The sequence below is a fragment of the Gymnogyps californianus genome, chromosome 15 (assembly GCF_018139145.2).
Source record: "Gymnogyps californianus isolate 813 chromosome 15, ASM1813914v2, whole genome shotgun sequence".
In the NCBI taxonomy this organism is placed as follows: Eukaryota; Metazoa; Chordata; class Aves; order Accipitriformes; family Cathartidae; genus Gymnogyps; species Gymnogyps californianus.
This window is the reverse complement of record NC_059485.1, coordinates 17,834,479-17,859,681: the sequence shown is the minus strand read 5'-3', so window position 1 is coordinate 17,859,681 and position 25,203 is coordinate 17,834,479. Positions and strand designations below refer to the sequence as shown.

Here is a 25,203-nt window from a genome sequence, read left to right as displayed (position 1 = left end):
TGGGGAGATCCGGGGGACGCAGCAGAGAGAGGGGCTCTTGAGTGTACATGCTGTCCTTCAGCAGAAGGAGCCAACCTCTCCTGTCCCAGGACAGGAGAGCAAGAAAGCAGTGGGCTGCTGGATCCACGGTCAGCTCCTCGGGAAGGAGCCCCCAGGCCCCCGCTGACCGCTCCTTAGTGTCAGGGAATCAGCATCCCCTTTTGCAGACCGAGCAAGCCAAGAATGCTTCCCTCCCTGCCCAGCCCTGCATACCTGCTTGAGCTGCTTGATCTCTTGCTCCAGCTCCGTCTCCCGCGTCCTGCTGTTGTACTCCTGGAGCCCCATGCTGCTGCTCCTGCCTCTTCGCTGCTCAGCTTCCAGTTTGAAGAGTTGCAAGTGCTCGAGCTGCTTCCTGAGGTCCTCGATGAGCTGCAGCACAAGGGAAGAGGACAACTGAGTGCCGCAGCCCCTGCAAGTCCGGCAGCTCGCACTGGTCATGGCTGGTGTGACAGACGGGCTGTCCCCCAGCTGGGAGCAACCCCATCGATTGCTGCAGCAGGATTAACAGACTCTTTCTGGGGGGGCACATGGCTTCCCCTTCCTCTCCAACACCTCTAGCAAACAGGAGAGGGGGAGCTACTTAAATACGTGAGAGCAGCCCTGGAATGACTTTCTTTGTTGGAACACCAAAGGTGCTGGCTCTGGGTCTGCAGCAGCAGACCCTGCCCAGCAACGCGGGGGCTTGCTTAGGCAGCAGGACACTGTGAACGCCCGTCTCACCCGAGTACTCTCAGCATCACAACGACAATAATTTCCACTTTGAGGCCCAAAGCTCCTGTCCTACCACGACAGCAAGCCCTGCTTGAGCCTCCAGCTGGAATTATCAACCACAGATGCCTGGAAGGGGCCAGGGAGGGGGGCTGTGTTTCTGCCCCCCAGCACACAGGAGCTGGCAGTTCTCACCCAAGCAGCCTCGCACCCCTCTCCTCCCGCCTGCTAACGCCTGCTGGCTCCACATGCCATCGTCACCGTGCTTCTGCCACCGCTCCTTCGATGCAGAAGAGAAACGGGCCCCGCGGGAACGGGCCAGGGTGGCACAGCCCCGCTGGGTGTGCAGATGCAGACACGCTCGGCTGAATTTTAACACAGGCAAAAGCGATAGATGTTCCATAGTTAAGCTGCTGTGCGACCTTTCTCTGCCCAGGCAGGACCAAATGCTCCAGTTATACCTATTTTTGGAGAGGCTGCCAAGGCCAGCTTCCCCACATAGCCCTAATTTGGGGAACTAGCAGGACAGGGCTGTGGCAGGCAGCCCCGACTCTACTTACCTCCTGCGTCGACTCCTTCTCCTTCTGAAACTGGTGCCTCTCCTGACTCAGCTTGTCCCCCATCTTCCTCTTTTTCTCCTGCTCCTCTGTGAGCTGCACAGTGAGGTCTTCGATCTCATCCAGCAGCTTCTGCTTCTCCTGTAATGACACGAAAGGCAATAGTCACAGGGCCTGTCTTCATTCGGCGCTGCCAGGGCTCTTCCCACTCGCTCAAGGACACGGCGCACGCTGAGCACCGCGGGGAAGGCTCTTCTCGCTGACGCATTCGGATGCTCTGCCTGCTGGGATTTCATTTGCTGTCTGAGGGCTTCAGAGCCCGAGTGCTTTGGCAGCAGCAAGAAGAGCCACACACCAAAATAGCACTGCTAAGAGAGAGGTAATAAGAGATGACTCAAGAATAAATGCACACAGGCAAATATCCGCACTTGTGCGGCTTTCTGGGCAGCGTGGTGCTGGCATGGGACACGGCTTGGGCGGGACTGGGGCCAGCACAGGGGCTACAGGCCAAGAAGAGACATTAAATCATAAGGCTCCTTAGGTCTGAATTTCAGAAAAGCCACGAATCCAAGATCTTAAGTCACTCTAGGGATGCTCACTCTTGGTTTCAGATATGAAAGAATTTAATTGAGGACTGACCGAAGAAGGAACATGACCAGTTCAAGCCAGGATGTAAAACATACAGCCCAGCTCTCCCGCTCTGTCCCCTTCTTATACTCAAAGCCTTGGCTGAACGTTTCAGATGGCAGGTAAAGCTTGTCACTTGGTGATGACAACAGCACCCTTCTGCCTATGACCAATCCATCCCCTCCCCAGGCTCACAGCTTCCAGCCTGGCTCTCCCCGTGAGGAAGGTTTTGCCTTTCAGAAAGCCAAAAACGCCACAAGACCCCAGCCAAACACTGGTGGCTGGATGGCCCGTGCCACGAAGAGGTGAGGAGCAGCTCCAAGGGGGAGCTCCAGCTGCTGGGTCTGGGGTGTCCCGGTCCATGGAGCAGAGCATCAAAAGCACCGCACCAGCAGGAAACGCAACGCTGACAACGAAATGCTGATTTCAGACACCGGACAAGATAGCAGTTCATCAGCAGGGCTTCTCTCCTCGACAGGGAGGGGCAGCAACTGCACCTCTTGCTCCTTGTTAATCCCATTAACTGTGGAGAAAAAGCAGCACTGCTCTGCAGAGAGATTAAGGATCAAAATCAGCTTTGCGGGGCTGAAACACACCTAGGCAGGAAATTTATCCTCAGACCCACAGTGGTTTTCCTACCCCCAGCCTCAATGCACTGTGCTTACAAGGTCTTGGCAGATGAAGACCACTTCATCGTGGCCACGTCAGGCAGAGATAGAGCTGCAGTGCTCTCCCACAGGCTCAAAGACTGCGAGGGGATGAAATGCTTGAGGGCCTTCAGCTGGGCCGAGAGGTTTGATTTCACTTTAAATTTTAATCTTACATCTGCCACAAGCTTGAACAGAAACAAAACGCAGCCTTTGTACCAGATGTTACATCTGCAACCCACATTCTCTCCAAAAATGAGGATCTTGTCCATCCCACGGAGACTGCGGCGCCTCGGCAAGCCTCCCACCCTGGCCCCGTCAGCAGCTGCACGGCCTTGAACCCTGAGCAGGGCGAGAGGGGAGAGGATCTGGGAGATAACACGGAGACTTGAAGACTCAACTTGCAAATCCCAGCGAGGGCATATCTGTTCGGGCAGTACACGGAGATGAAGCATGCCCACTCCTCTTCCTCCCTTGCAGCGGACTGTCCTGCTGCGGGCTGCAGCCGCAGGGACGGGGACAAGCTTCCACAAGAGGGCACGAGTCCCCTCCTAACCAGCCAGGACAGGGCTGCCACCGCTGCACGCTGCGGCTTCACGCAGGCTGCACTGTCACAGAGAGATTTATTAGGGCTTTGTTAATCCCAGCTTGCAAGCCAAACGACTGGGAACCTGCACAGATAGCTGTGTGGGATAGCTCTGCTCCGAGGCGAGGTGTGCAGGGACTGGAAAGCAGGAGCAGCTGATTTCCTCGTTACGTTAAACGGATCTCACGTAGGCCCTTTGTGTAAAGGAGAATTTCAGCTCCAGCCATGTGAGGCAGCAGGTTGGAACCCAGAAACACAGCTCCGGTTGGGCACCCCAAGCACACACGGTCCTCACCTCCTCAAGTCTTTCAATGTTAGCTTTTAAACAAGGGACACAGGATCTCAGCTCGCTGTTCTCATCGTCCAGTTGCTGCAGCCTGCAACAGTAAGAGAGACGTGTAAGAAACTCACCCAAGCATCCCAAGTGCAGGAGACTTGATTGAAACATCGCTAGGAATATTAAACCAGGACCTGCCGAAGGCAAGCCAGCAGGTATTTATCTTTTCAAAGCAAACCCTGAGACTTCCACTATTTCTGCTCCCAGGGGAAAAAGCAGGGCATCGACACGACTTCTGGCAAGTCCGCTGCCCAGCGCCATGCCCTTCTCAATCAGGTCCAACTCTATTCTTTAGGCCAAGGGCTTCATCAGTCCATGGGCAAGCCTCAGCACTAGGCACCAAAAAGCAGACACATCGCCCGGGCAGAGTCAGAGCAGGGGTTCAGAGAGAGCTTCAGCTTTGCATTCTCCAGGTAAAGTAACATCCATTTGTCATTGTAACTGTCCTGCTACAAGCCTGGTAAAAAACCCCACTGCCTTTGTCTTTCACTTACTGCAAGGGTTGAACAATAGCAAAACACATTCTGGAAAAGCAGCAAAAAACCCATCAAATAAATGAAACCTCTCCCACACTACTTTTTCCTTTGGAAGCCAACAGGCAGCATGAAGCACCCTGTCCGGGACAGGGCTTGTTGGACAACTCTTCTTTCCCAGATATTTGCATGTTTCCATGAAGGTGGAAAACTTCTGTGCATCAAACGTACTTCCACAGGTCATTCATGGGAACAAGCACTAACAAATCACCTCTTCATTCACACTGCGGGGCAGGCGCACGGATAGAGAATGTGAGCTAAATTTAAACTGCATCAGGGAAATTCAAATAAAGAGTCTGAGACCACATTCACGGAGAGGCTTGATTTTGGAGCGAAGGTAGGAGAAGCAGCCAAAACTCAGGGTTCATAATGACTTTAGTTACACCTTTAACCAAGTTAAACTCACTGTCTACTGCACTTTGTCTCCCCAACTTTTGCAGTTGCAAAGGGGCAGCCTGTACACCTATTCCAGTGTGTACACGCGGGTCCAGGAGACCTGCCACCACCCAGCCCTGCCCCAGCCCCACCTGGCCTGCAGGTTCTCAATCTCAATGCTCTTCTCCCTCTCCATTTTGCTCAGCAGCTCCCTCTGCTTCTTGATCTCCTCCAGGAGTGTTTGGTCAGCTCTCAGCTCCTGCTCCTTCAGCTGTTCCTCGAGAGCATTTGCTCTGCTCAGAGGAGAGAGAGAGAGAGAGAGAGGATTATCTGTTGCTGATGGCTCACCCCCGGCACGCTGGCATCCCAAGGGAGGGATCAGACTCTCTTCCCAGCCTTTCTCCCACCGCATAGGAGAGCTGGGAGAAGCAGACTGTAAAATAGAGCGAGCTTTCAGGGAAAGTACACCGCATCACCATCTCAAGCAGCGGGCGTATGAGGGCTTCAACTTCGTCCCAGCAGATGCAGTGGGAAAGCGACACGGTCCATGAAATCCCCAAGGACACTACTGCTGACCAACACGACAGTCAAATAAAATAAGCCAGGTGGTCCATGCTGGTATTACCTCTGTCTAGTTTTTTTAAGTCTCCAGGCTGCATCACAACCCTTTTTAAGGGGGAGGCCAACAAGGGGGTGAGGTGAGGGTGAAAGCACAGTCATCATTTTATAACCCACAGCCTGTGGGTCACAGTCACAGCATCACCCAGAACAAGCTACTTAATCGGAATCTCATAGAATCAGAGAGTCATTTAGGTTGGAAAAGACCTTTAAGATCGTCGAATCCAACCGTAAATCCCAGGGCTGCGGTTTCACCTGTAGTGGCCATGACAGAGAAATCCTCCTTCAGCCGTTTCTAGCATTTTGGGCTCCTTTACTCTGCCCTGAAGTAGTCTTGTTGCCCCGAGAAGACAAGACAACAGCCCCAATCCTCCTCCTTTTCACACTCTCATGTCCCCAGCAAAAAAATAGGGGAGCTGCAGGTCAACCTTCTCCGTGTGCCAGCATAACAGCAATTTCCACGCGGTCCTGAGGCTGCGACAGCGCAGGCAGCGGCCGTGTTTGCTCAGACAGGGCAGAGGTATTTGCCAGCACGCCTATCTGCCCTCCGGAGCAGGCAGAGGTAGCCCACGCCCCTGCGCTGCAGTAAATCACCCAGCCCCAGCAGCGGTTCGAGAGCTGAGGTTCGCCGAGAGGCTGCTGCGCTGGAGTTTATGCAATCGCTTTACATAGGCAGGTGGGGAAGGCTTTTGCCAGATGAACTTATTCTTCAACCAGCAACGAGTACACTCGGGGCTTTACTTGATTAAAAGCTGACTGATAAAAGCCAAGCCGCTAAAGTGAAAACATTTCCCTCGCTGCAAAGTTTATCAGGGCTTAGAGAAACCTTTGTTTGAATCGCTCGATTCCCTGACACGATTGTTACTTAACAGTCTTATAGACCTATAGATAAACTCCTGCCGGGTTTATCTGCCGAGGGTAAACACGCCGCTGGAAGAGAGAAGCCTGCCAGATTAGTAAAGACAGCGATTACATCAAATGGGATCCAAAGGGCTACACCCCAGCCAGAATCCGAAAGCAACAGGATCAAGGCTGGCTGTGGGGAGGGTAGAGATGGGCAGTAGGGACCCTGCTTGTCCTGGTTTCGGCTAGGACAGAGTTAATTTTCTTCCTAGTAGCTGGTATTGTGCTGTGTTTTGGATTTAGTAGGAAAAGAATGTTGATAACACACCGATGTTTTTAGTTGTTGCTAAGTAGTGTTTATACTAAGTCAAGGATTTTTCAGCTTCTCGTGCCCAGCCAGCAAGAAGGCTGGAGGGGCACAAGAAGCTGGGAGGGGACACAGCCAGGACAGCTGACCCAAACTGGCCAAAGAGCTATTCCATACCATATGACATCATGCCCAGTATATAAACTGGGGGGAGTTAACTGGGAGGGGGGATCGCGGCTCGGGAACTAACTGGGCATCGGTCAACGAGTGGTGAGCAATTGCATTGTGCACCACTTACTTTGTATAGTTTAATTCTTTTAGTATTGCTATTGTCATATTACTTATTATTATCATTATCATTGTTTTTCATTCCTTTCTGTCCTATTAAACTGTCTTTATCTCAACTCACGAGTTTTTTTTCCTGATTCTCTCCCCCATCCCAGGGGTGGGGGGGCAGTGAGCAAGCGGCTGCGTGGTGCTTAGCTGTCGGCTGGGGTTAAACCACGACACTGCTGTACCTTCCACCCAGACCTAATGGGTGAAATAGGGGCCAGAAAGAGTCCATAAAGAGTGAGTATGAAGTATATATCCTCCCTGAATGGGAAGCTTTCCTAGAAGCATGACCCTCCCTGCAGTCCTCTGAGCCAACCCCTGGAGCTCCAGAGCTCCACAGAGGCCTTTCAGGATGGACACGTGGGGTGGGGAAGCACATAAAAAAAAGATATTAAAAAAAAAATCTGAAAAGCACTGTTATAGTTACATGCATCTGAGCAGAACATTGCAAAGGAGATATTCGCCATTTGTCCCGGCTGAGCCGCAAGCCGTTTCCTGCACTCCTGGGGATTTGCCAGAGACCCAGAAAAGCGTGTGCAGGATGCCACAATCCCGCACACAGCCCTCGTGCAGAGAAGGCAGCCTGAACCCCGGCTGGATTTAACCACGGCTGCCCTCTGCCAGGGCGGGATCGGATCATCAAGGGCAGAGCTGTGAAGCTTTCCTGCTATTTTCTGTCCATCTCCCTCCTCTGCTGCTGCCTCCTTTCCCCACAGCTCCAGCAGCTCCTGCCTGCGTGCAGGCAGGCAGCTGGCCCGCAGGGAAGGCACGGGGTGCCGCAGTACATGGAGGGGGAAAAGAAAAGGTACCACAGGCGATGCTAAGCTGCATTTTGGTCACGGCACAAACGGGGCTCCCTTACCTGTGCACGAGCTGCAGGTTTTCCTGCTTGAGGCGGCTGTGCTGCTCGCCGTTAGCGGCCGTGTCCTTCTCCAGCTCCGTCACTCGCTTCTCCAGAAAGACCACCTGTGTGACGGGAGAGGGGAGGATCAGCCACCCGTGCTTAAACCCGCTGGCAAAGTGGCACCAAGTGCCGGAGCAACTCCCACCACCTCCAGCGCACCGTGCAGGTGCTCCCCGCTCGCTTTGGGGCTGCCTCGGTTTGTTGCACTGATTCAGAGCCGGTCACCCCGACACAGCTCCCGGCATTACCTGCATCCCACTCTTCACCGCACAAGGCAGCCTGAGCTGCGGGAGCCACCACTGGGGCTTGCTCCTGGGTGAACTACTTAAAATGGATGGTTGGCACTGGAATCAGGCAGCCGTGCCTTGATTTAAAGTATCCTTTTAAAACATCCTTTTACATCCTGGTTTCTCAGTTTTTGATGTCTCCCACGTACCAATACGGGGCCAAACGCTTTGCTCTTTCCTTTCTTCATACCCTTCAGGATGATATCCTACAAGGAGGTCTAGAGGGAAAGACCCCAGCTGGATCACCAGAGCTCCGCCGCATCCAAGTGCAGCCCTGAGGCCGGGGATAACCACCCGCTGCCTGAAACAGGACTGAAAGACCCTGGGTTCTCAGCTATATGTAAATAAAGTCACGCAGGAGGAAACAATGCTAGCTGGTGGGAAAGGATCAGAGATGAGCATTTTCTCCCCATACCTATACAGGGCTTATTTCAGCTGTATTTGCATTTTCATTCGATTTCCCTGAATAGTGCACAGCTTTGAAGAGCAAAGGGGGCCGGGAGTGCCCTCTACTTCCCACCCAAGCCGGAGCGTGGGTGGGTGGGGAACCACAGAAGGACAGAGTTCGTGGTCCCAAAAATCCCATTTATACCCATACAAGAACAATCATGAAAGAGAGGCAATTAGGAGCACGTCTGCAAAACCCGAACCATCGCTCTGGGGAGGAGGGCAAGCGACACGCAAGTGTATTAAAAAAAGAAATATGCAGAGACACAAGGCCTTTCCAGAAGTACATACATGGTTTCCCAAGCCAGATGCCTTAAGGAATGCGAGTGTTTTATTCAACTTTCAGACTTGGAAAAATGTTGATTTTTAATTTTTTAAAGGTCTTCCATGCATTATAATTATATCCGAGTGCAGCTACACACATATGTATTCCTCTTCACATGCTGCTCCGTGCAGCTCTTTATTTGTGATTCCAGAATTAAAAAGCCATTTTCAAGGAGTTTCAGGACTGCAGCAAACGCTTACACAAGCCACAACTCACCTATCTTTAACTTTCCTTCTTTCCCTTAGCTATATTTAGCTCAGGGTGCTCAAATAAAAGCTTTCTTGTGCTCCTGCCCAGCTCGCATCTTGTCCTATAATCCTTTTTTTAACACCCCAGTAAAACCCAACAGGACCAGCACAAAAATCAGCTTTATATCCTGACAGCACGAGCAGCAGTGGCAAGAGCGTGCCCAGGAAAGGAAGTCCTTGTTTAGCATCAGGCGTCTTTGCTCATCTCAGAAAAGCAGAATTTGAGAACGTCTTATGTGAAGCAGAAGTGAAAATACAGCCTGCAAACAGCTACCCCCTCCTCCCGGCGAGCTGGAGGGAAGCCACCCTCGCTGCAAGCGGGGCAGCACACCTCCACCCCCCGGGAGAAGGCACCAGTGCCACCTCCTGACTCAGAGGACCTCTGCAATTCGACTCGGAGCGCTTTAATTCTCCATCCCCTAGATGCGGAGGGCTTCGTACGTCCTGCCTGCACTGATCTACCTAGTGCCAGCGGCGCAGTAAGAGAAGCTTCAGCCTAACTCCTGCCTGGGGAGCTCACAGCATTGCAAACCACTACGTGCTCCAGGATAGCGTAGAGAGCCCTGCTCCTACCTTGTCCGTGATGTCCTCTTCCGTACACTCCAGCGTATCCTGGTAAGACTCCTCCATCACGCCCACGGACAACGCGCTCGTCTGATGCAACTGTCTGTAACAGAGACAAACCACCCCAACCCACAGCAACACGAACATTAGAGCGAACATTGCAGGACACGGCAATTTCAGATGACAACCACTCTTGCAGGATACTGGTCCCCTCTCTCCCCTCCTCAGCTGCCACCTCCTTTTCCAAGGGGATTTAATAGCACTGCTCCTTCTTGGGCTGCAGGATTTACAGCAAAGGATGGCATGGGCCAGGTCCTTCTCACCACCACAAGCTCCAACGGGCAATGAAGCTCACTGCCTCGGTGTGCCCAGATAACAGGGCTGAGCGGGTGGCTGCTTACCAGCTGAACGAACACGTCTGCGAGGGAAGCGTAGACGTGGACACTTGTTGCTGGAACTTCATACCATGATCATTTGTTCTTGCTCTTTGGAATGGGAAGAGATAGGAGCTCACTCTTTTCACTTTCTTTCTTTATGAATGTACCAAGGCTGTGTATTAGCCGGTAAAGGACAGAGTACTCCGCTCTAGCCACTGATAAGGCTAATAAGAAGTGGGGGGCAGTGGGTGTAAGGGGAGGGAGAGGATAAAAAGCCCTGAACCTGTTGTGAAACACCTCAGCCCACCTCCCTGCACCGGCTGCGACAGCCGAGAGCGAGCTAATCATTAGCAAGGCCTTGCGACATTGGCGGCCACAGCTTTGCGGCGATCTAAAGGACACTCCGTGGAGGGGCTGATCTGCGCTTAATCCTCATGGTATCGCTGCAGAGCAGCTCCATCATCTCATGGCACAAGAAACTGCTATCGCACGGAGAGGGGTGGTTGTATTCCAGCTCTGTGAAACCCCAGGCAGATGCTGCCTGGAGAAAAACACTCTGCTCTCCCACCGCAACTCAAACGATGAGCAGCCTGACCTACCTTTGAAGCCAGCGCTGCTTTGAGCAGGAGGTGAACGAGAAAACCACAGAGGTCCCTTTGAACCCCAGTTTTTCCTAGGAATTTGTAATGTGGGTTCTCAAATTCACCCTGCTATGCAATATGCTCATGTAAATATTCATGAAACGTAACTGACATTTACCGAAGAGACCACAGCTGAGTACCAGCCTTATTTTGCATCCTCACCCTGAGTATATATTTAGATTCTCAAGTCTCAGGCACATTTGTCATTTAAATCATGCCAAGCACAACAGGGCCTAAGCAGCTGAGATTTCTTGGCACAAGCAGAACCCGGATAACAAAAATCAGGAAAGAGCCCTTACCAAAATAAAATCAATTTCCTAAAAGCAAATGTTTTGGTATTATTCAGTAATTGCAGTATCTGCAAAGGGCTTGCTTTGGGCTGATCTTAAGGATCTGGCTCTACTCTGCAGCAAAACCCTGCTATCTCTCTCATTATCACAAACTAAACTCGATTGCTTTTGAATTAACCAATATTGACCTAAGCCCACATGTCCCAGTCTCAGAAAAGCATCTTGCAAATCCAAAGGGCCAGGAGGGCTCAATCCCCCATAGGACAGGTCATCTCCATTCCCAAAAGTTTAACTCAAATCCTCCCTAAATTTGCTCTGCCAGACATGGGACAAATACTAGTCTTAAAACAGGAAACCTGGGGACAGGCTGCTCCCTTCAACTTTCTTTCCTGCCAGTGTTTTTAACAAAGATCTAGAAAGCAAGATGACCAGAACTAGGAAATGTAATATCAAGGACCTGCTTCCTTGCCAGGAGGGGAAATCGTGCCAGGGGAGACTTGCTGACCACAGGAAAAATGGAGAAGGGAAAGGTGTGAGAGCACAGCCGGGAGAAGAGGCATACAGAAGCCGCTCAGGTCAGTGCAGGGAGCAGATCGAGTCCCAGGGCACGGGGCTACGAACATCACCCAAATCAAGCTGCGTATTCTTCTGCAGCATCCCTGCCCCGCTCGGAAACTAGCAAAGAGAAAACCAACAACGGCAGAGGGCAATCTCCCTCCTGAGCGGGGCAGAGGCAGGCAGGACAGCCAAGGTAAGCCTCAGTGTATTCTTAAAAGCACGATGACACGGGAACAGGAGGGACAGTGAAGCTGGGAAAGGAAAGGTGAGCACCAGGTGTCATCGAGAAGGGATGGACCCTCTGCCCCAGTGATTCAGAGCAAACTCTGCAGCTTCTCCTGTGCAGTCAGGGATAAAAATGCCCACAAGGAAAGGGCGACGGCGTCACATGAGACGGTCCCGCAGGACAGAAGCAGCACAGCGTTAAACCCCAGGGTGGGGTTACCTGCAGCCGGCCCCCAGGAACTCCCCCAAGCCCCTGACCGAGCAGGGAGGGCTGCTCCTGCAAAGTCAAGTGCTGAGGATTACACTGAGCAAAGTAAAACAGAACCAAGAGAGTTGTCTAAGGTGGCTGGCTTTTTTGGGGTGCTGGAGAAATCCCTCTGAGTGGGTGTACTGACTGGTCCATTCTTCTGGAGACTCCAGAGACCCACCATGGTGACACCACGGAGGAGACAACCCAGCCAAGCAGTCCAGAGGGACATGCCCTTCTAGAGACTCCTTCCCCACTCCACATGCCCCCTGCTAGGGCACTGGCAGGATGGAGGGGGGAAAGCACCCCTAACTTTTGTCCTGGAAGAAATCAGGTTGATACCAGCCTCCAGCTGCATGCACGAGTGAGAAACCTCCATTTCAGAAAAAACAGCTATTGCAAACTGTATCAGAATTAAACCCGCTTTTCCCCAGTGCTACGCAACACGTCCAGAAGTACGACACCGCAAACTTATTTTGACAGCCTTCCTTCCACGGGCCCAGCAGCTAGTACGGGCACCCCTCTCACCAAGCAGTAATAGCAGTATGAGCTTACCTTGCCACCTTCTTGCTTGAGAGTCTTTTATTTGGACTGCAAAATGAAGAAAAAACAGGAAAGAGTTAGGAAAGCTGACAGCGGAGAGCAAGGGAAACAGGAAACTGCAAGTACTCTGGGGCACATCCTTTGCTATGGCAGGGGAGCGCCCGGGCGGCATGCACCACCCACACAGTCCGGCCACCCCCCCGGTAAAAGGCAGGCGAGGAAACCGCTCACCTATTTAACAATGCGGCGATAACGAACCAAATGGAATAAAGCTGCAGAAAACCTCACCGCCTCCAGCAACGGTATCCTCTCACCGGCTGATCCCTGTCCTGAAAGCTGATCCCCAAGGAAAGTGCTAATAATAGCAGTGAGTTTGGTGGGCTTCAGCCCAGTGCCGATGCCAGACCGAGCTACGTCTCCTGCACCCCGCAGCACCCCAGCCCTCCCTCCCCTGCCGCTCCCCCGGGGAGCTCCCTGCCCGGCGGCTGGGGGACAGGGCGCACCTCCTGCCTGCAAACGGGCACTTCTATCCCTCTGCACACCGGTTTGCACTTCTCACAAAGATTATTCTCACTGTTTGGCTCTGGATCACCAGAGAACTGCTGCCTACTTGTAGCTCAGAGATTTTAGGAGCTGTTGATCGTGTCCCTTTCTGGATTTTAAGCACGGGCACCATTATAATTGCTAGGGAGGGGTACGATCTCTCCTTTGCACAGATAGCTGACAGATCACACGCCCCGGCTCTGTATATGCCCAAGCCAGCTGCCACCATACCACAGCGGTCAGGGTTTAGCTAATGCTCAGCGTGACCCACAGCACGAACAGCCAAGGTCTGTGTTACCCTGCCCCGGCCCCTCAAGACGGGGCTGCAAGCTTTCCCCGCTGAAAAAAAAAAAAAAAAAAAAAAAGCCTTTTTTCAGAAATGGCTACTTGCTAAGATGCTCCTTCCAGTCCTTTGGTCGTGATCGATGCAGCTGCAAGCTAGCAAAGCAAGCGGGGCTTGGATCTCACTCCTCATCTTCCACCCAAACACACACTGTTGTCAAACAGATGCCACTGGGACACATCTCTGATACCAAATCATCACTGAACGATTGCAGCAAACATGGCTCTAGCCCAAGCGGAGAAGCAACAATTGCATTCCCTGGTGCTTAGCTCAGTTTAAAGAAAAAAAAAATAAATAAAATCATCTGGGAGGCCATTCCTGCCTAGAACTGCAACAATTATATTAGTTCTTAGAAGGTGGAATTAAAAATAGCTGAGGACAATTTTCTTTTTCAAAAAAACAATGACTGACCAGGGGCTGTTGTCAGGGTTACCAGCCCTCGTGTCAAAAGTGCATCCTCAAACCCCAGATTTCCAAGGAGCGCAAGAGCGGCGGCTGGCTGGGCTTCAAGGACGCTCGGCACCCGCCCGAGGGGAGGGGGTCAGGCCCTCGTGTTTGCCAGCAATTGTAACGAGTCACGTATGTCCCCAGCACCGGAGGGAGAAAAAATATTTTTCTCTGCAAACAGCTTGTCGGCAAGCAGTGCCGACACCTGCGGCTCTCTGGAGGGGATGAGACCCACCACTGCTGCCTCAAGGGCACTAAAACAAAACATACTTTCACAAAACTGGTTCATCCCAAGTTCCTCGTGGATTTCTTCCCTGCCTTCCCGTGCCGTGGGCTCGGGCAGCAGTGCCCCAATGCTGGGACCAGGCTCCCCACCTTATTCCAAGTATAAAACACTGTATATACGCCCACAGCCTTTAACAGTGAGGCTGTTACGCGGCGGCTTGGGCTTCACCCCAGCTGCTAGCATCCTCTGGAGCGGGTGTCTCCAGGCTTCGCCTGCCAGGCATGGTGCGAGGCTGCTTGGCCCAGATTTTGGTCCAGTTTCTGCTGCTCTCTTCGGCTGCAGTCTAGGACTTGTCCCCTGCACCGAGGGCTTCACATTGCTGGTGATGCTGGGAGCAAACAACAGGTCCTGCCACGTCCCGCATGCTGCACGGGGACACCTCTCACGTCCTCACCGCAGAAAGGGTGGGCAATGCCCCTTCCATCTGGTCAGCGCGCAGGGGCACTTGGAACAAGTTTCCAGCAAATCTGTGCACGGGAAACCCTGAACACAGATGGAGGAACCATACCTACTCGCCCTGAGCTCAAAGGGCACACGTTAAATCAAAACCTATGGAATTTCCACTGCGACACCACGGGACAGGGAAGCCTCCTCTGGAAATCCCATCCATCACAGGAGGCTCTGAGGTGTTAGTTCAGCTTTGCAGGTGAATTTGGTGGAGAAAGCCTGAAATGGAGTGGGGCTACTGGTGCATCCAGGGAAGTCCAGCGTTCCCCTTAGTAACTGCATAACCTGAGACCCATCACTGACCCTCAAGGCCTCCAACAGCAAAGGCAACTATTTACCCGAGAAAGAGAAAGGGAGAGAAGTACTTTTTCCATTAAAAAAATTAAGGTCAAGCTCCTATTTATTTTCCAGTTGTCCTCCCATAGCCAAGGAGAGCTCCCATGTCACACTGTCCCTGTAGAGGACAGATAGAGGCCAAGAGCATGACTAAAAACCGGGCTTGAAAAAGCACACCAGATGTGAGAAGAATGATTATCATTAATGCCGCCATCCTTCCACCCAGTGGACTGCAAACAGGTCTGAAAAAATAAACAAACAAATAGAAATCCCTCCCCACTTGTCAAATCAGCAAGTCCACTGCTGGCTGGTAGACCTCAAACGTTACATTCAAAAACTCGTGAAGTTCCTACGCAAAAGGCCCCGGCATCTATCATGTCTACCCGGCTAGTGGTGGCACATAGGTGGGCAGGCAGCTGGAGAAGCTGGGTGAAACAAGATTTTACTGCTGCAAAGCGAGAGCGTCTACAGGAGAGGTCCCAAGCCACAGAGAACAAGTTGATGTTTCCAGGTTATTGCTGCTGCGGGAGGACGGGCTGTACCTGCCCTTCCAGGTTGAACCAGCAACTCAGGCATGCCTCCACGCTGGGTATTACCGGCCAGAAGACCTGGCAGTCTTTTCCTCGGTGACAGAAATACTGTACACGATCAGCTTACGGTTTCAAGTCCTGATGCAAGGACTGCATTACTCGGAGCGTGGAGAAGCACCCACCACTCAGCAGGACATGCAAAGAGGCTGCCCAGAGCAGAAGGGAAGACTCTCATTGTCTGCCAGCCTCCGTGGCTCAGATTAAAGGAAACTTCTGCTCACCCTCCGTAACGTTATTACAACCTTCACCACCTAGAGAGGCTCACTTCATTTGGTGAAATTCATCCCCTTTCGCAACCAGGAATCAAGCAATGCACCAGCAAAGGAAAGCTGTGCGAAACAAGGAGAGTTTTCCCTTCCAGAACAGCATTCCCAACACTGAAATGGCCACACACAAGCCCAATTACCTATTCATTTCAAGATCATTCAGGCGAGTAGAAAGATCCTCGAGGCGGTTGATTTGTTTGTGGCACTGGCTACAGTAAAACTCAAATGCTTCATCTGCGATAATGCTGTGCAGTTTCGCAGCGAGCGGATTGGTGCTAGAGAAATCACAAGGGTCATTTTAACAGGACAGAACAGACAGGGCTGATTTTCATCCGTGGCTTCCACAAGCTGAGTGTACGTTTGGGCAGGGGAGCTTTTGGTGTGAGATACAAGACTTGCAATTAAAAACTTCAGGGCAGGTTGGGTCACCTCCCCCCTCGATTTTAGAAGCCAAATCACAGTCAATATGGAGTTGCTATAAATTAGCAGGACTTCCATCACCTTCCTCCCAGAGACTTACAGCAGCTGAGCTTGACCCACGTTTCCAAACCCCTGTGCCAACCAGCTCTTGTGGAGGACCCCTCGAGAGCCCAGGGAAGGTGAGGTGCGTGCTTTCCACAAACCTACATGACTACAAAGTTTATTTTCCGACGCGATTTTCCAAGCAACCTGTCTCAGGAGGCTCTAGCAATGGTCCTGGTTTGCCTCGGTAAATGCAAACCAAACTCACACGCTGCTGGACTGGACGCCGTGAGCAAGAGCCAAATCCTTTAGTCAGTCGCACCATTTTCCAATGAGATGCTTTAAAAATAGAGCAGCTGTGCTGCTGCGGACCCACCGTTAGTAATGCACAGAGTCAGATTTTCATTGCAAAGAGCTTTTAAGCTAAGCTCAAAAAGGCGGCTGCAATTCAGCCGCTCTCTCCTACAAAGTGAAGCGCAGAGAAGCTAAGCAGCAATGCTGCCTCACTGTAGGGAACATCGTTTGGCATGGGGACATGAGGGTCTACAGGACTTTAACAGCTCGGGAAGCTAACGGGTCCGATCAGCTTTTCATTTTCAGCTGCTGACGTGGAAAGCAAGCTGCCGAGGCATTCACCGACACTTGGCAAACCAGGGAGCCATTTCCTCTACCTGACGTGACTTGGGCAGGACAGAGTTTGGCCGAGGGATTCTGAACAGCAAAGAGTGGGAGTTACTTTGGGGCCAAATATACGCCACCAATCCTTTCTGCAGGAAAACATGCTTCTGGAAGCCACGGATTTTAATCAAAGAAAGGTTAATAGTGAAAAAACAAAGCAGTTCAATAAGAAAGACAAGTAAAGGTGTGAGCAAACACAAGCAAGCTTAAAACCAAAAGGCATCTGAAAGGGCTAGTCAACCCCGTGATACAGATACACACTGGCAAGTCCTGGCCCGGGAGATGCTGAGTGTGTGGGACACCCCGGGAAGGGTCCCCTTGCTCAGCACCTTTCCATAATCCCTCACTGACATTTTTGGTGGCAGTGGGGTGTCAGCAGCCCAGCCACCCCCAGGGTCAGGCCTCTGAGTCTGTGCCGTCTGTACAGTATTTCCGAGCCCCCTTACAACAGGCAACTGGACCACAGTAAATGCCGAATTGCTCATCTCTTCCCATTCCTGGAAAAAAAAAAAATTGAAAAAACATTCCTGCTACCCTCTAGGGCAAGTTTGGACTCAGGATAATCATTATCCACCAGCAGTCAGTTCAGTTGCTCAGGCTTTGCGCAGAATAAGAGGTGACAGAAGCCTTGTGGCACCTGGAAGAAGTAGTGACGTGCCCTTTTCTGGGCTCTGCCCCTGCGCCTGGCTGCACGTGGGCCCCGTTCAGCGAGTCCTCCTCGCCCTGCCGGGACACGCAAACAGCTCACCCGGCTGGGTGCATCCCTGGGCGAGGTGTGAACCCGAATCTAACAAACATTAATCAAAACGGGAAGAGAAGCGCAGAGGAGAACCCACAGGCCAGCCTGGCAAGTCTTCGGGTGCGCGCAGATATACTTGGCCTCTGGCGGCGTTGGTTGCTTGCCCGTTGAGTGGGCGAGAGCTCAACCGCACTGCGCCTTGGGGCGTCCCCACCTACCCCTCGTGGCAAGCTGCCACCCTCTGCGCCATATGCAGCCTTCCTGCCTCCTCCCTCCACCTCGTGGAGTAACGTTCGTCTTCCGCAGGTCGTCGGTGCTTACTGACACAGCACGCTGGCAGTTGAAACGGGTGCACGCGAGGAGCTTTGCCTTTCAGCGGCCATTCATTTCCCACCAAGCGTGGCAGAGAGACTTCTCCTACCAGATGGATGTACCAGGGAAGAGGTGGCAACCCAAGAGGAAGGATCACAAACACACACGCAAGGACTAAGCGGGAAAATGCAATACCCCATAGTGTTCCCTGAGGGCTCTTGGGTTTTGTATTAGTCCTCTGGTGAAGATGTGGAGCTGTGGCAGGAAAATTTGTCAACGTTATTCTTGTTTAGAGACTCTTGTAACATGGAAAGGGTGCATGGAGACGGGATTGTTTACAAGCGATACTGTTCCTCGCATTCAAACCACAGCCAAAAAAAAGTTCATCCTGAACCAGTGATATCCTGTAGTTCTTTAAGGTTTCACTACGTTTAAGCACACTGGGGCAGCAGGGCTGTGTTCAGAAAAACCAGCACAATCCCAGAGAACCTTCACGCACGCAACGATAATCCAAGGTAAGGGCTAGACCTGAAAGGCATGAGGAAATCCTCTGTTTCAAACAGAATCGCATTCTTAACTCTGGAGGTTTTGCAGGGTTTATCTGCAGCCTGCCTCCCTAGCAAGCCCCAGCAGTGAGTCTCCAGCATAACCACCACAAGCTGCGTGGCCACGTGCCGAGTGAGGCCCTCCCAGCAGAGGAAAGATGCTGCAGAGCATGATCTTGTGGATAAGATCCAAAGAGACAGAGCAGCAGAGGGGAGACTGTGCCCTGACAGAGCAAGATTTGAACACTGGGAGCGCAGGCAACCTGGGAGCTCCGGACTGATATTAAAGAAAAAGTTTAACTGATTGCAAAGCTCCTTTAGCTGAGTATTTTCTTGCCAGGAGCCTTCTGGACTAGGTTGGAGGCCCACCCTCAAGGAGAAACTCAAAACGAACACCAAGGCTGTTTTTTCTCCAAGAGCACCTCCTATGCTGCAGCACCAGCACAGACAGCCATACTCGGCATTTCTGCACAGTGCAATCAAAGGACAAGCGCGGATGAGCGACGTGTCCCTTCCGCTGCAGGGTATCCCATCCCATCAAGCACTGGAGCACCGGTTTCCTGAAGTAATGGGTTAGGCATGCTTTACAGCAACACCCTCCTATTGCAGATTTAGTTAACATCTTCAAAATTGCTGCTGCACCAGCAAAAAAAAAAAAAAAGAAAGAAAGTGAGCCCTGGCCTGCAGCAAAGCGCAGGTGTGGAGATGTGACAGCAGTTCTTCCCTGCCAGCCCTGTGCAACCAGAATCGCCCAAACTCTATGAAGGGCTTTGGGAAGCTGGTAGAAAACAGGCAGACAGCCACAAAAAAAAAATTACAACAGGTTTACACTGCTGCAGAAACAGCAAACACATATCATCCCAAAGGAAAAAAGTATGTTCTTATCTTCAAGACAAGCATGTGGCTGGCAGGGACCACTCCCGCCTCACGCAGAGATGCGCTGCCTGATGGAGGAACACGTCCTCGGTGTTATCAGTCATCGCAGAGACTTCGTGGGCTGCAGCAGTGGTTGATCATTCCAGCTTTTATATTTTTTTTCTCCTTAGAAAGTAAGTATTCACGGGTTTTGTACTGTCATACCAGCTCCTCAGACTACCCTGTACAGGCTGGAAAACCAACATTTCCCTGGTTTCAGACCCTAATGCAAAGAGTGCAGGAAAACACTACAGCCTGCTTCTTGCTCCACGTATCCCTTAGGCTGCCTAGAGAAGGAAGGCTGCCGCAGCTTGTGCAAATCCAACCAAGCACCAAAGCCAAAAATATGAGCACAAGAGAAAGAAAAAAAAAAGTCATCCAATGGACCAGGAGTAAAGCTGCACAGTGGTTTTCTCTACTGGAAGGTTCTGCGAGGAGCCACATCCCTAATGGGAGTGGGAATGTGATGCTGTCCTGGACGCATGTGAAATGCGGACTGCTCTTCCACCTGCTGCCAGGCATTAGTGCCTCGGGATGGGAGAACGGGCACTATTCAGGAAAAGAAAAGACTGAGGGAGGCAACTCCTCTTCCACTTCCGAGTCTATTATCCCCTTGTGTCCAAAGTTTGCCAGGAACCCCCTCTTGCAGGCCGACATGTGCAAACCCAAAGGAAACAACTCTCTCACACACAAAGCATAGGCGAAGGCACTAAGCAACTGAAACCGGTTAAAACATTGCCAGCACTGTGCTGAGCATTACCTGGGAGAGAGGAACGAGGAGCTATTAAAGCTGCTTTCCCCATTACACAAGCTGTCCGAGAACAAATCTGCTTCATTCCCTTCTCCGTAATCCTCAAAATGCTCCTCTCCGCTAATGACTGTAACGATGGAGTGGCTGAGGTCCGAGCCAAGGGGCAGGTCGTGCGGATGGGATCTGCGGGAACAGAGGGGAAGACGTTAGAGGGTGGCCACTGCAGCAGCCTTTCCGATTGCGCACGATACATTCGCTTTCCAAGTCACGTCTCCCATTTTGGTAGACCAGACTAGCTCTTCCTTACAGTGCAATTCACCCTGTGCCTTGAACACTGAAGGGGCAGCCCAGGCACCACCAGGAAGTTTGCAGCAATTTTTTTTTCACAACAAACCAATGCTTTTTCACACAAGCTCCCCATGCAGTTGCAACATAGGATTTGGGGGCAGTCAGACTTGCAAGACAGTACCCAGGGTTGGTGGCAAGCCCTTGCACGGCACGGGCGCAACCAAAAGCACGGCAGAGAAAAAGCTCGGCATGTCCTAAACACACGCTAAATATGTTTCGAGTTACACCGTCAGCCTATGTGCCGGGCTCACGCTTGCTTATTGCTGTATAATCCTATCAAGAGCCCAGTACCGGGGTTTAACACTGTAACCTCCCCATGACACAAATCCTGGCAGTTTACAGGCAGCTGCCAAACCCGGCAGCGACAGACCCCCTGGCAAGACAAAGGAGCCTTTCCCTGCTCCTACTGGGAAAACGCTGTAGGCACTCATGACAATCTTGGGGAGAGGGAATGCTGTTTCATGTGTTTTTAACACCAATCTAGAAGGCTGTAGCGTGTTAAGCCTCAGCCTAAACACCGAACACACCCAGCACAGGTCCTGGGACGTTGCTTGGTTCGGAGGGGACACAGCTCAGCACAGAAGTCATCGTTTCTGTAAGCGTCTCTTCACATGCACAGCGTTGTATGAAGTCAAGCCACCACGGCAGCATGCGCCCACTCTCAGAGGACTTTCCTGCCCAGGACTGCAGAGGTTTTAAAATTAAACTGGAGGGGAAAAGGCAGGGGGGATTTGTAAGAACCAGGCTGTGAAAGCAGCCCATGTGTCTATGAGCCACAGGTTTGTGTTTTGGGGGGACTAGCACCGCTCTCCTCTCCAAAATTCAATGCTAAAAACCCAAAGGATCGCATTATTATAAAAACTGATATTTCAGGCTATGTTCCCATCTTCATCCACTTGCTAGGAGAGGGAAAATGGGGGCATAACTAGATTGCTGTACTAAATCAGAAAGAAAAAAGATTACAGATAAGCCATTTATGACAAAAACCTGCACCATCTGAAGGATTTGCCCTTATCCCGCTAATAAAAACATGTCAACCCTCCAGCCAAAACAGCAGCAGATCTCTGTTTAACCGCAGACAAGTCCAGTCCAGCTTGTGGGCATCTGCCCATCCTCCCTGTGCACCTGAGGAGCACTGTTATTCCCGCAGCGAGATCCGTCAGAAACCCATCCTCCCCAGCGGTGAGTCAGACGCTGCACCCAGCAGACCACTGCCGAAAGCAATCGGAAATCTCTCCAGGAATAGAAGGCAGGGGGTGGAATTTTTAACTCACAAGCAAAACCTAACCCCAAATCTCTAAATTTGTGGCTGTGGTTTGACAAGCACTGTACAGAAGCAGATCTGATCAGGCACCTGGAAACGCTCAGCCAGGGATGCTTGGGGCAATAAATAGTATTTCATATACACCTACTGGGGCTCTAGGAGTTTCAAGATCCAGAGTCCAACTAATCTTTACTACACACAGCCTAAATAACCACTTAAGCTCAAACCATCGAAGGTATGTTGAGCTTTAACAGCTACTGAAAAGCAGCATTGAAGCTTTGATTCAGTCCATCAGCTGCGCTGGTCGGATTGTACTTACGGACTGTCCCCTGGAAGAGCTCTGGGCACTAGAGGTTTAAAACTGTTGTCCTGCCTGGGGTTTGATGGCACCAAAACCAGCCCTCAACAACTTGGGAATAGACTTCCAGAGGTTTCCATCTCAAGCCTTCCAAATCTTTAAGCCAAATGAACTTTTTCCTTGATTTTTTTTGGCTACCTGGAACGTGTGCACATTTAACACACCTGGCAACAGGCACCACTGCGCTTGGACAGAGCACCCAAAGAACACCCGACCTTCCCAAGCCCACCCTGGGAGTAGCAGCGAAGCCTCAAGAACAACCTTAAAAAAAAAATTCCCCAGCAAAGTATTTTGTACCTACAGGCAGGTGAATCCGAGGCACGTCATTTTCCTCAGAGGACAAGAGCGCACGCAGGCTGCCATGGCCCCCCCAGAGACCCTTCGCTCGGTGGTCGGGGAGCTCGGCAGCCAGTTATATCCCGACTGAACTGTCACTGAGCTGAACGCGCTCGGGCGAGGAGAGCCTAGCCAGCTAATCTCATTTCTTCCCTAATCCACAGCACCCTTTCAGCCCCGGTGCCAAGCGCCCAGCAGCACCTGACCGCTCACCGCATCTCTGACGTCCCCAGATGTCATTTTGGGGTGGGAGGGAAGCCCGGTGCTTTCTAAAAGCAATGGGAACTGTAAGTACTCACCAGAGCACCAAGTCTGGGTGACATGATTTTGGCCAAAAAAAAAATTCTGTGCGTTAGCAGACCTTCAGCAATGATGGTTCCAGAGGTTTCAGCACAGACCAGTGCTCTTGGGTCACTATTAAAAGAGTTATTCCCTCCCCTCCTGCCTGCAGCCCAGTTTCACCCCAAAAACCACTTTTCCTGCAAAATCTAGGAAATGAGGCGGGCCCAGGAGCAGTTTTGCCAGCAGCGGTTCAGACCCGGGGAAGAAGATCTTAGCTCACACTTCTGTGCTTCAGGCACAAGTTTAAAACTAGTTGTTACAGGAGGTGGTTGCACATCAAAGGGCACACACATGTTTAGGTAAAACAAAAATACGGCGAGTTCCCCTCCTGACTTGAAAATTATATGTTGCATTTCTGGCTTAAGTGATAGATTAAAAACTGCAAGTATTTCAGGTGTTTGGATCATCTGAGAACTTATTTTAGAGGTTAAAGATGCTAATGAGGGTACAGAAGTTCTCCCAAGGCAAGCAACGATTAACTCAAAGAGATTGCCAGGCCAAGCTCCAAAACAGCCTACACACGGTGCAGTCTAATTATTATCATTATTCTTAAAGAAGAGCTATTTTGGTCTTGCATGAAGTTACAAATACAAAGAACGAACCAACCAGTTTCAGCAAGAGAGACTCAGCCCACTTTATTTTAAATCCTCAGGCTCCATCTCCCTTGGTCCTCGTCTGCTCCCAGTTTGCCAGAGATTCCTGCCCCGTACGGTGAGTTTTGCTCCTGGCCGTTCCCACTCACCCATGCTCCGGCTCCTCGATGGGATCCGTGAACTCCGAGTGCACGGTGGAGTCGATGGCACTGTCCGTTTCCACTTCGTCGTGCATCTCGTGATGTACTAGTGTGCTGGTGTCTTCATCCGTGAAGGTTTCGCACTCGCTGTATGTGCTCTCTGAGCCCATGTAAGCACTGTCAGTCACCTCATTTGCCTGTTAAACACAAGAGGAAAGAAATAAGATAGTATAGCTATGCGGTTTCATCGCGGAGCAGGACAAAACACATACGGGACAGCTAATTAGTGCTGCGTTGCATTTCTAAGCACAGAAATCCAACCTCCTAAAACCAGTGTGAGCCAAACCCCATGTCCAGGTGCTGCTCTGTCTCCAGGTCCAAGGACCAAGTGCCACCCCGGGGTGCACCATGGCCTTTGGGCCGCACATGCTTTGCGACAGCAGTGTTTGGAAAGCAGATTACAGAAATATACACTAAATAAGAGTTGGAGGGAGATTTTGTTGTGAGCGAGTATGGATTTGTCGAGTCCAGGAGGGACTACCCACTGCTTACTCAGCAGTTCTGATCACTGTTGCTTTGACCTCCTCCATTGTAAGACGACACATTCTTAATCTGAATTCTCTGCAAAAACCGCCATTCAAAAATACGAGTTAGCCCTTAAAGCACTTTTTCCCCTCCATGTAGTAATACAAGGGCACGTTCCATCCTTCAACAGAAAATAAGCTGGTTTACAAATCTTCATTACAGCATCTTGTTTGCAGGGACTGCATCAGCAGGACACTCAAATCTCTGCACTTCAGCTGGAACAGCATCTCGAATATTTTGCACTCCTTCACCACATCCCCTACCTGCAGCAGGCTCTAGGAAAGCAGCACGATTTGGTTTTTAAGACACCATGCTACGAGCACAGACAACTGCGTTTTCCTCGCAATTCTGGCCCTCAGGCAGGCGTTCGTCTTCGGTCCTGCCTGCTTGCTCATATGCGTGGGCAGGGATGGTCCTCCCTGGACACACATGGTGCTGAGCCTAGAACCATCCCCATGTTCGGAGGAGAGCCGTGGGAGCACTAGAAGAAACGTCCTCCTAAAGCAAAAGCTCTTGTTACCCATCAAAGTGCCAGCTCATTTCCCAGCATTTACGGGATTTCCCCAGCGCACCTCAGAACAAGTCAAATCATTTTTGGCTCTGGGTTCTCAATCATGGTGGGATCTGTTAGTGTTGGCGCTGAGCTCCAGCTGATCCCCTGTCACCGGAGGTGTCGGGCAGAGGGATGGGAGCCTTCCTGCCTGGCCTCCAGAGAAAAAGATGCTCATGAAGAGCCATTTGCTCCATCTGAAGTTCACCCAACGGGATCAAACTTGCTCAGCTGCTGGCTGCACCCCCTCCAGCATGGCAGCAGGGCAAAGCAGCAGCATTTTGAATGCAGGCACCAACATTGAAGTAAACCTCTCTTCTTCTGCCAGAGAGCACACAGAGCTGCTTTCAGTGCTTTTTCCAAGCATTTTTGAGACAACGAGATTTCTCAAAGCCCTGTGTTACAGCAGCTGCAAAGAAAATACACAGACATACTGTCCTTATGACAGCAGAATGAAAAATTACGTTAGAGCTGTCCATTCAAAGCAGGGTATGTATACGGCAGGATGGAAGAGTCCTGCTCATTGCTGCAGATGTTGCCCTCCGGTAGAAGAGCAGCTTTTAGGGCACGTGCCGTATTTGTACGGCAGGAGAGCACCAGACCCAGAGAGACAAACGTCCCGCTGCCATTCTGTTGCCTAGACTTTGCAAACGCTGCTCTCACCGGCCTGATTCTCCTCCTTTGGGTAAGCACTCCGCAGCCCGAAGAACTTCTGCAGCTTTCATTGGTGCAAAGCAGCTCAAGATACAACCAACACCTCATTTTGTTTCACCCACAAAGTCCCAGGCTGCCTCAACACGTGTGAGACCAAAAACAGATAGCAAGAACTCGTACAGGTGCTCTGAAAACCTCAAAGGGGTG

The 25,203-nt window shown here is 51.4% G+C and overlaps 1 protein-coding gene across 5 annotated transcripts in view; it reads right to left on the bottom strand.

Annotated features, from left to right (window-relative positions):
• Window positions 1-25,203, bottom strand: part of RAB11FIP3 (RAB11 family interacting protein 3) — an 82,165-nt gene that overhangs the window by 3,786 nt on the left and 53,176 nt on the right. For 4 of the 5 annotated variants that reach the window (XM_050906081.1, XM_050906082.1, XM_050906085.1 and 1 more), the window contains 9 exons: window positions 23,217-23,404; window positions 19,836-20,009; window positions 12,179-12,214; window positions 9,295-9,388; window positions 7,373-7,476; window positions 4,562-4,702; window positions 3,460-3,541; window positions 1,308-1,445; window positions 253-408 (listed from right to left, as the gene is read on the bottom strand). In XM_050906081.1, the coding sequence (XP_050762038.1) occupies window positions 253-408; window positions 1,308-1,445; window positions 3,460-3,541; window positions 4,562-4,702; window positions 7,373-7,476; window positions 9,295-9,388; window positions 12,179-12,214; window positions 19,836-20,009; window positions 23,217-23,404 (1,113 nt within the window). Of the gene's footprint in view, window positions 1-252; window positions 409-1,307; window positions 1,446-3,459; window positions 3,542-4,561; window positions 4,703-7,372; window positions 7,477-9,294; window positions 9,389-12,178; window positions 12,215-15,564; window positions 15,700-19,835; window positions 20,010-23,216; window positions 23,405-25,203 lie in introns of all 5 variants that reach the window. The other variant, XM_050906084.1, reaches the window with a different exon arrangement.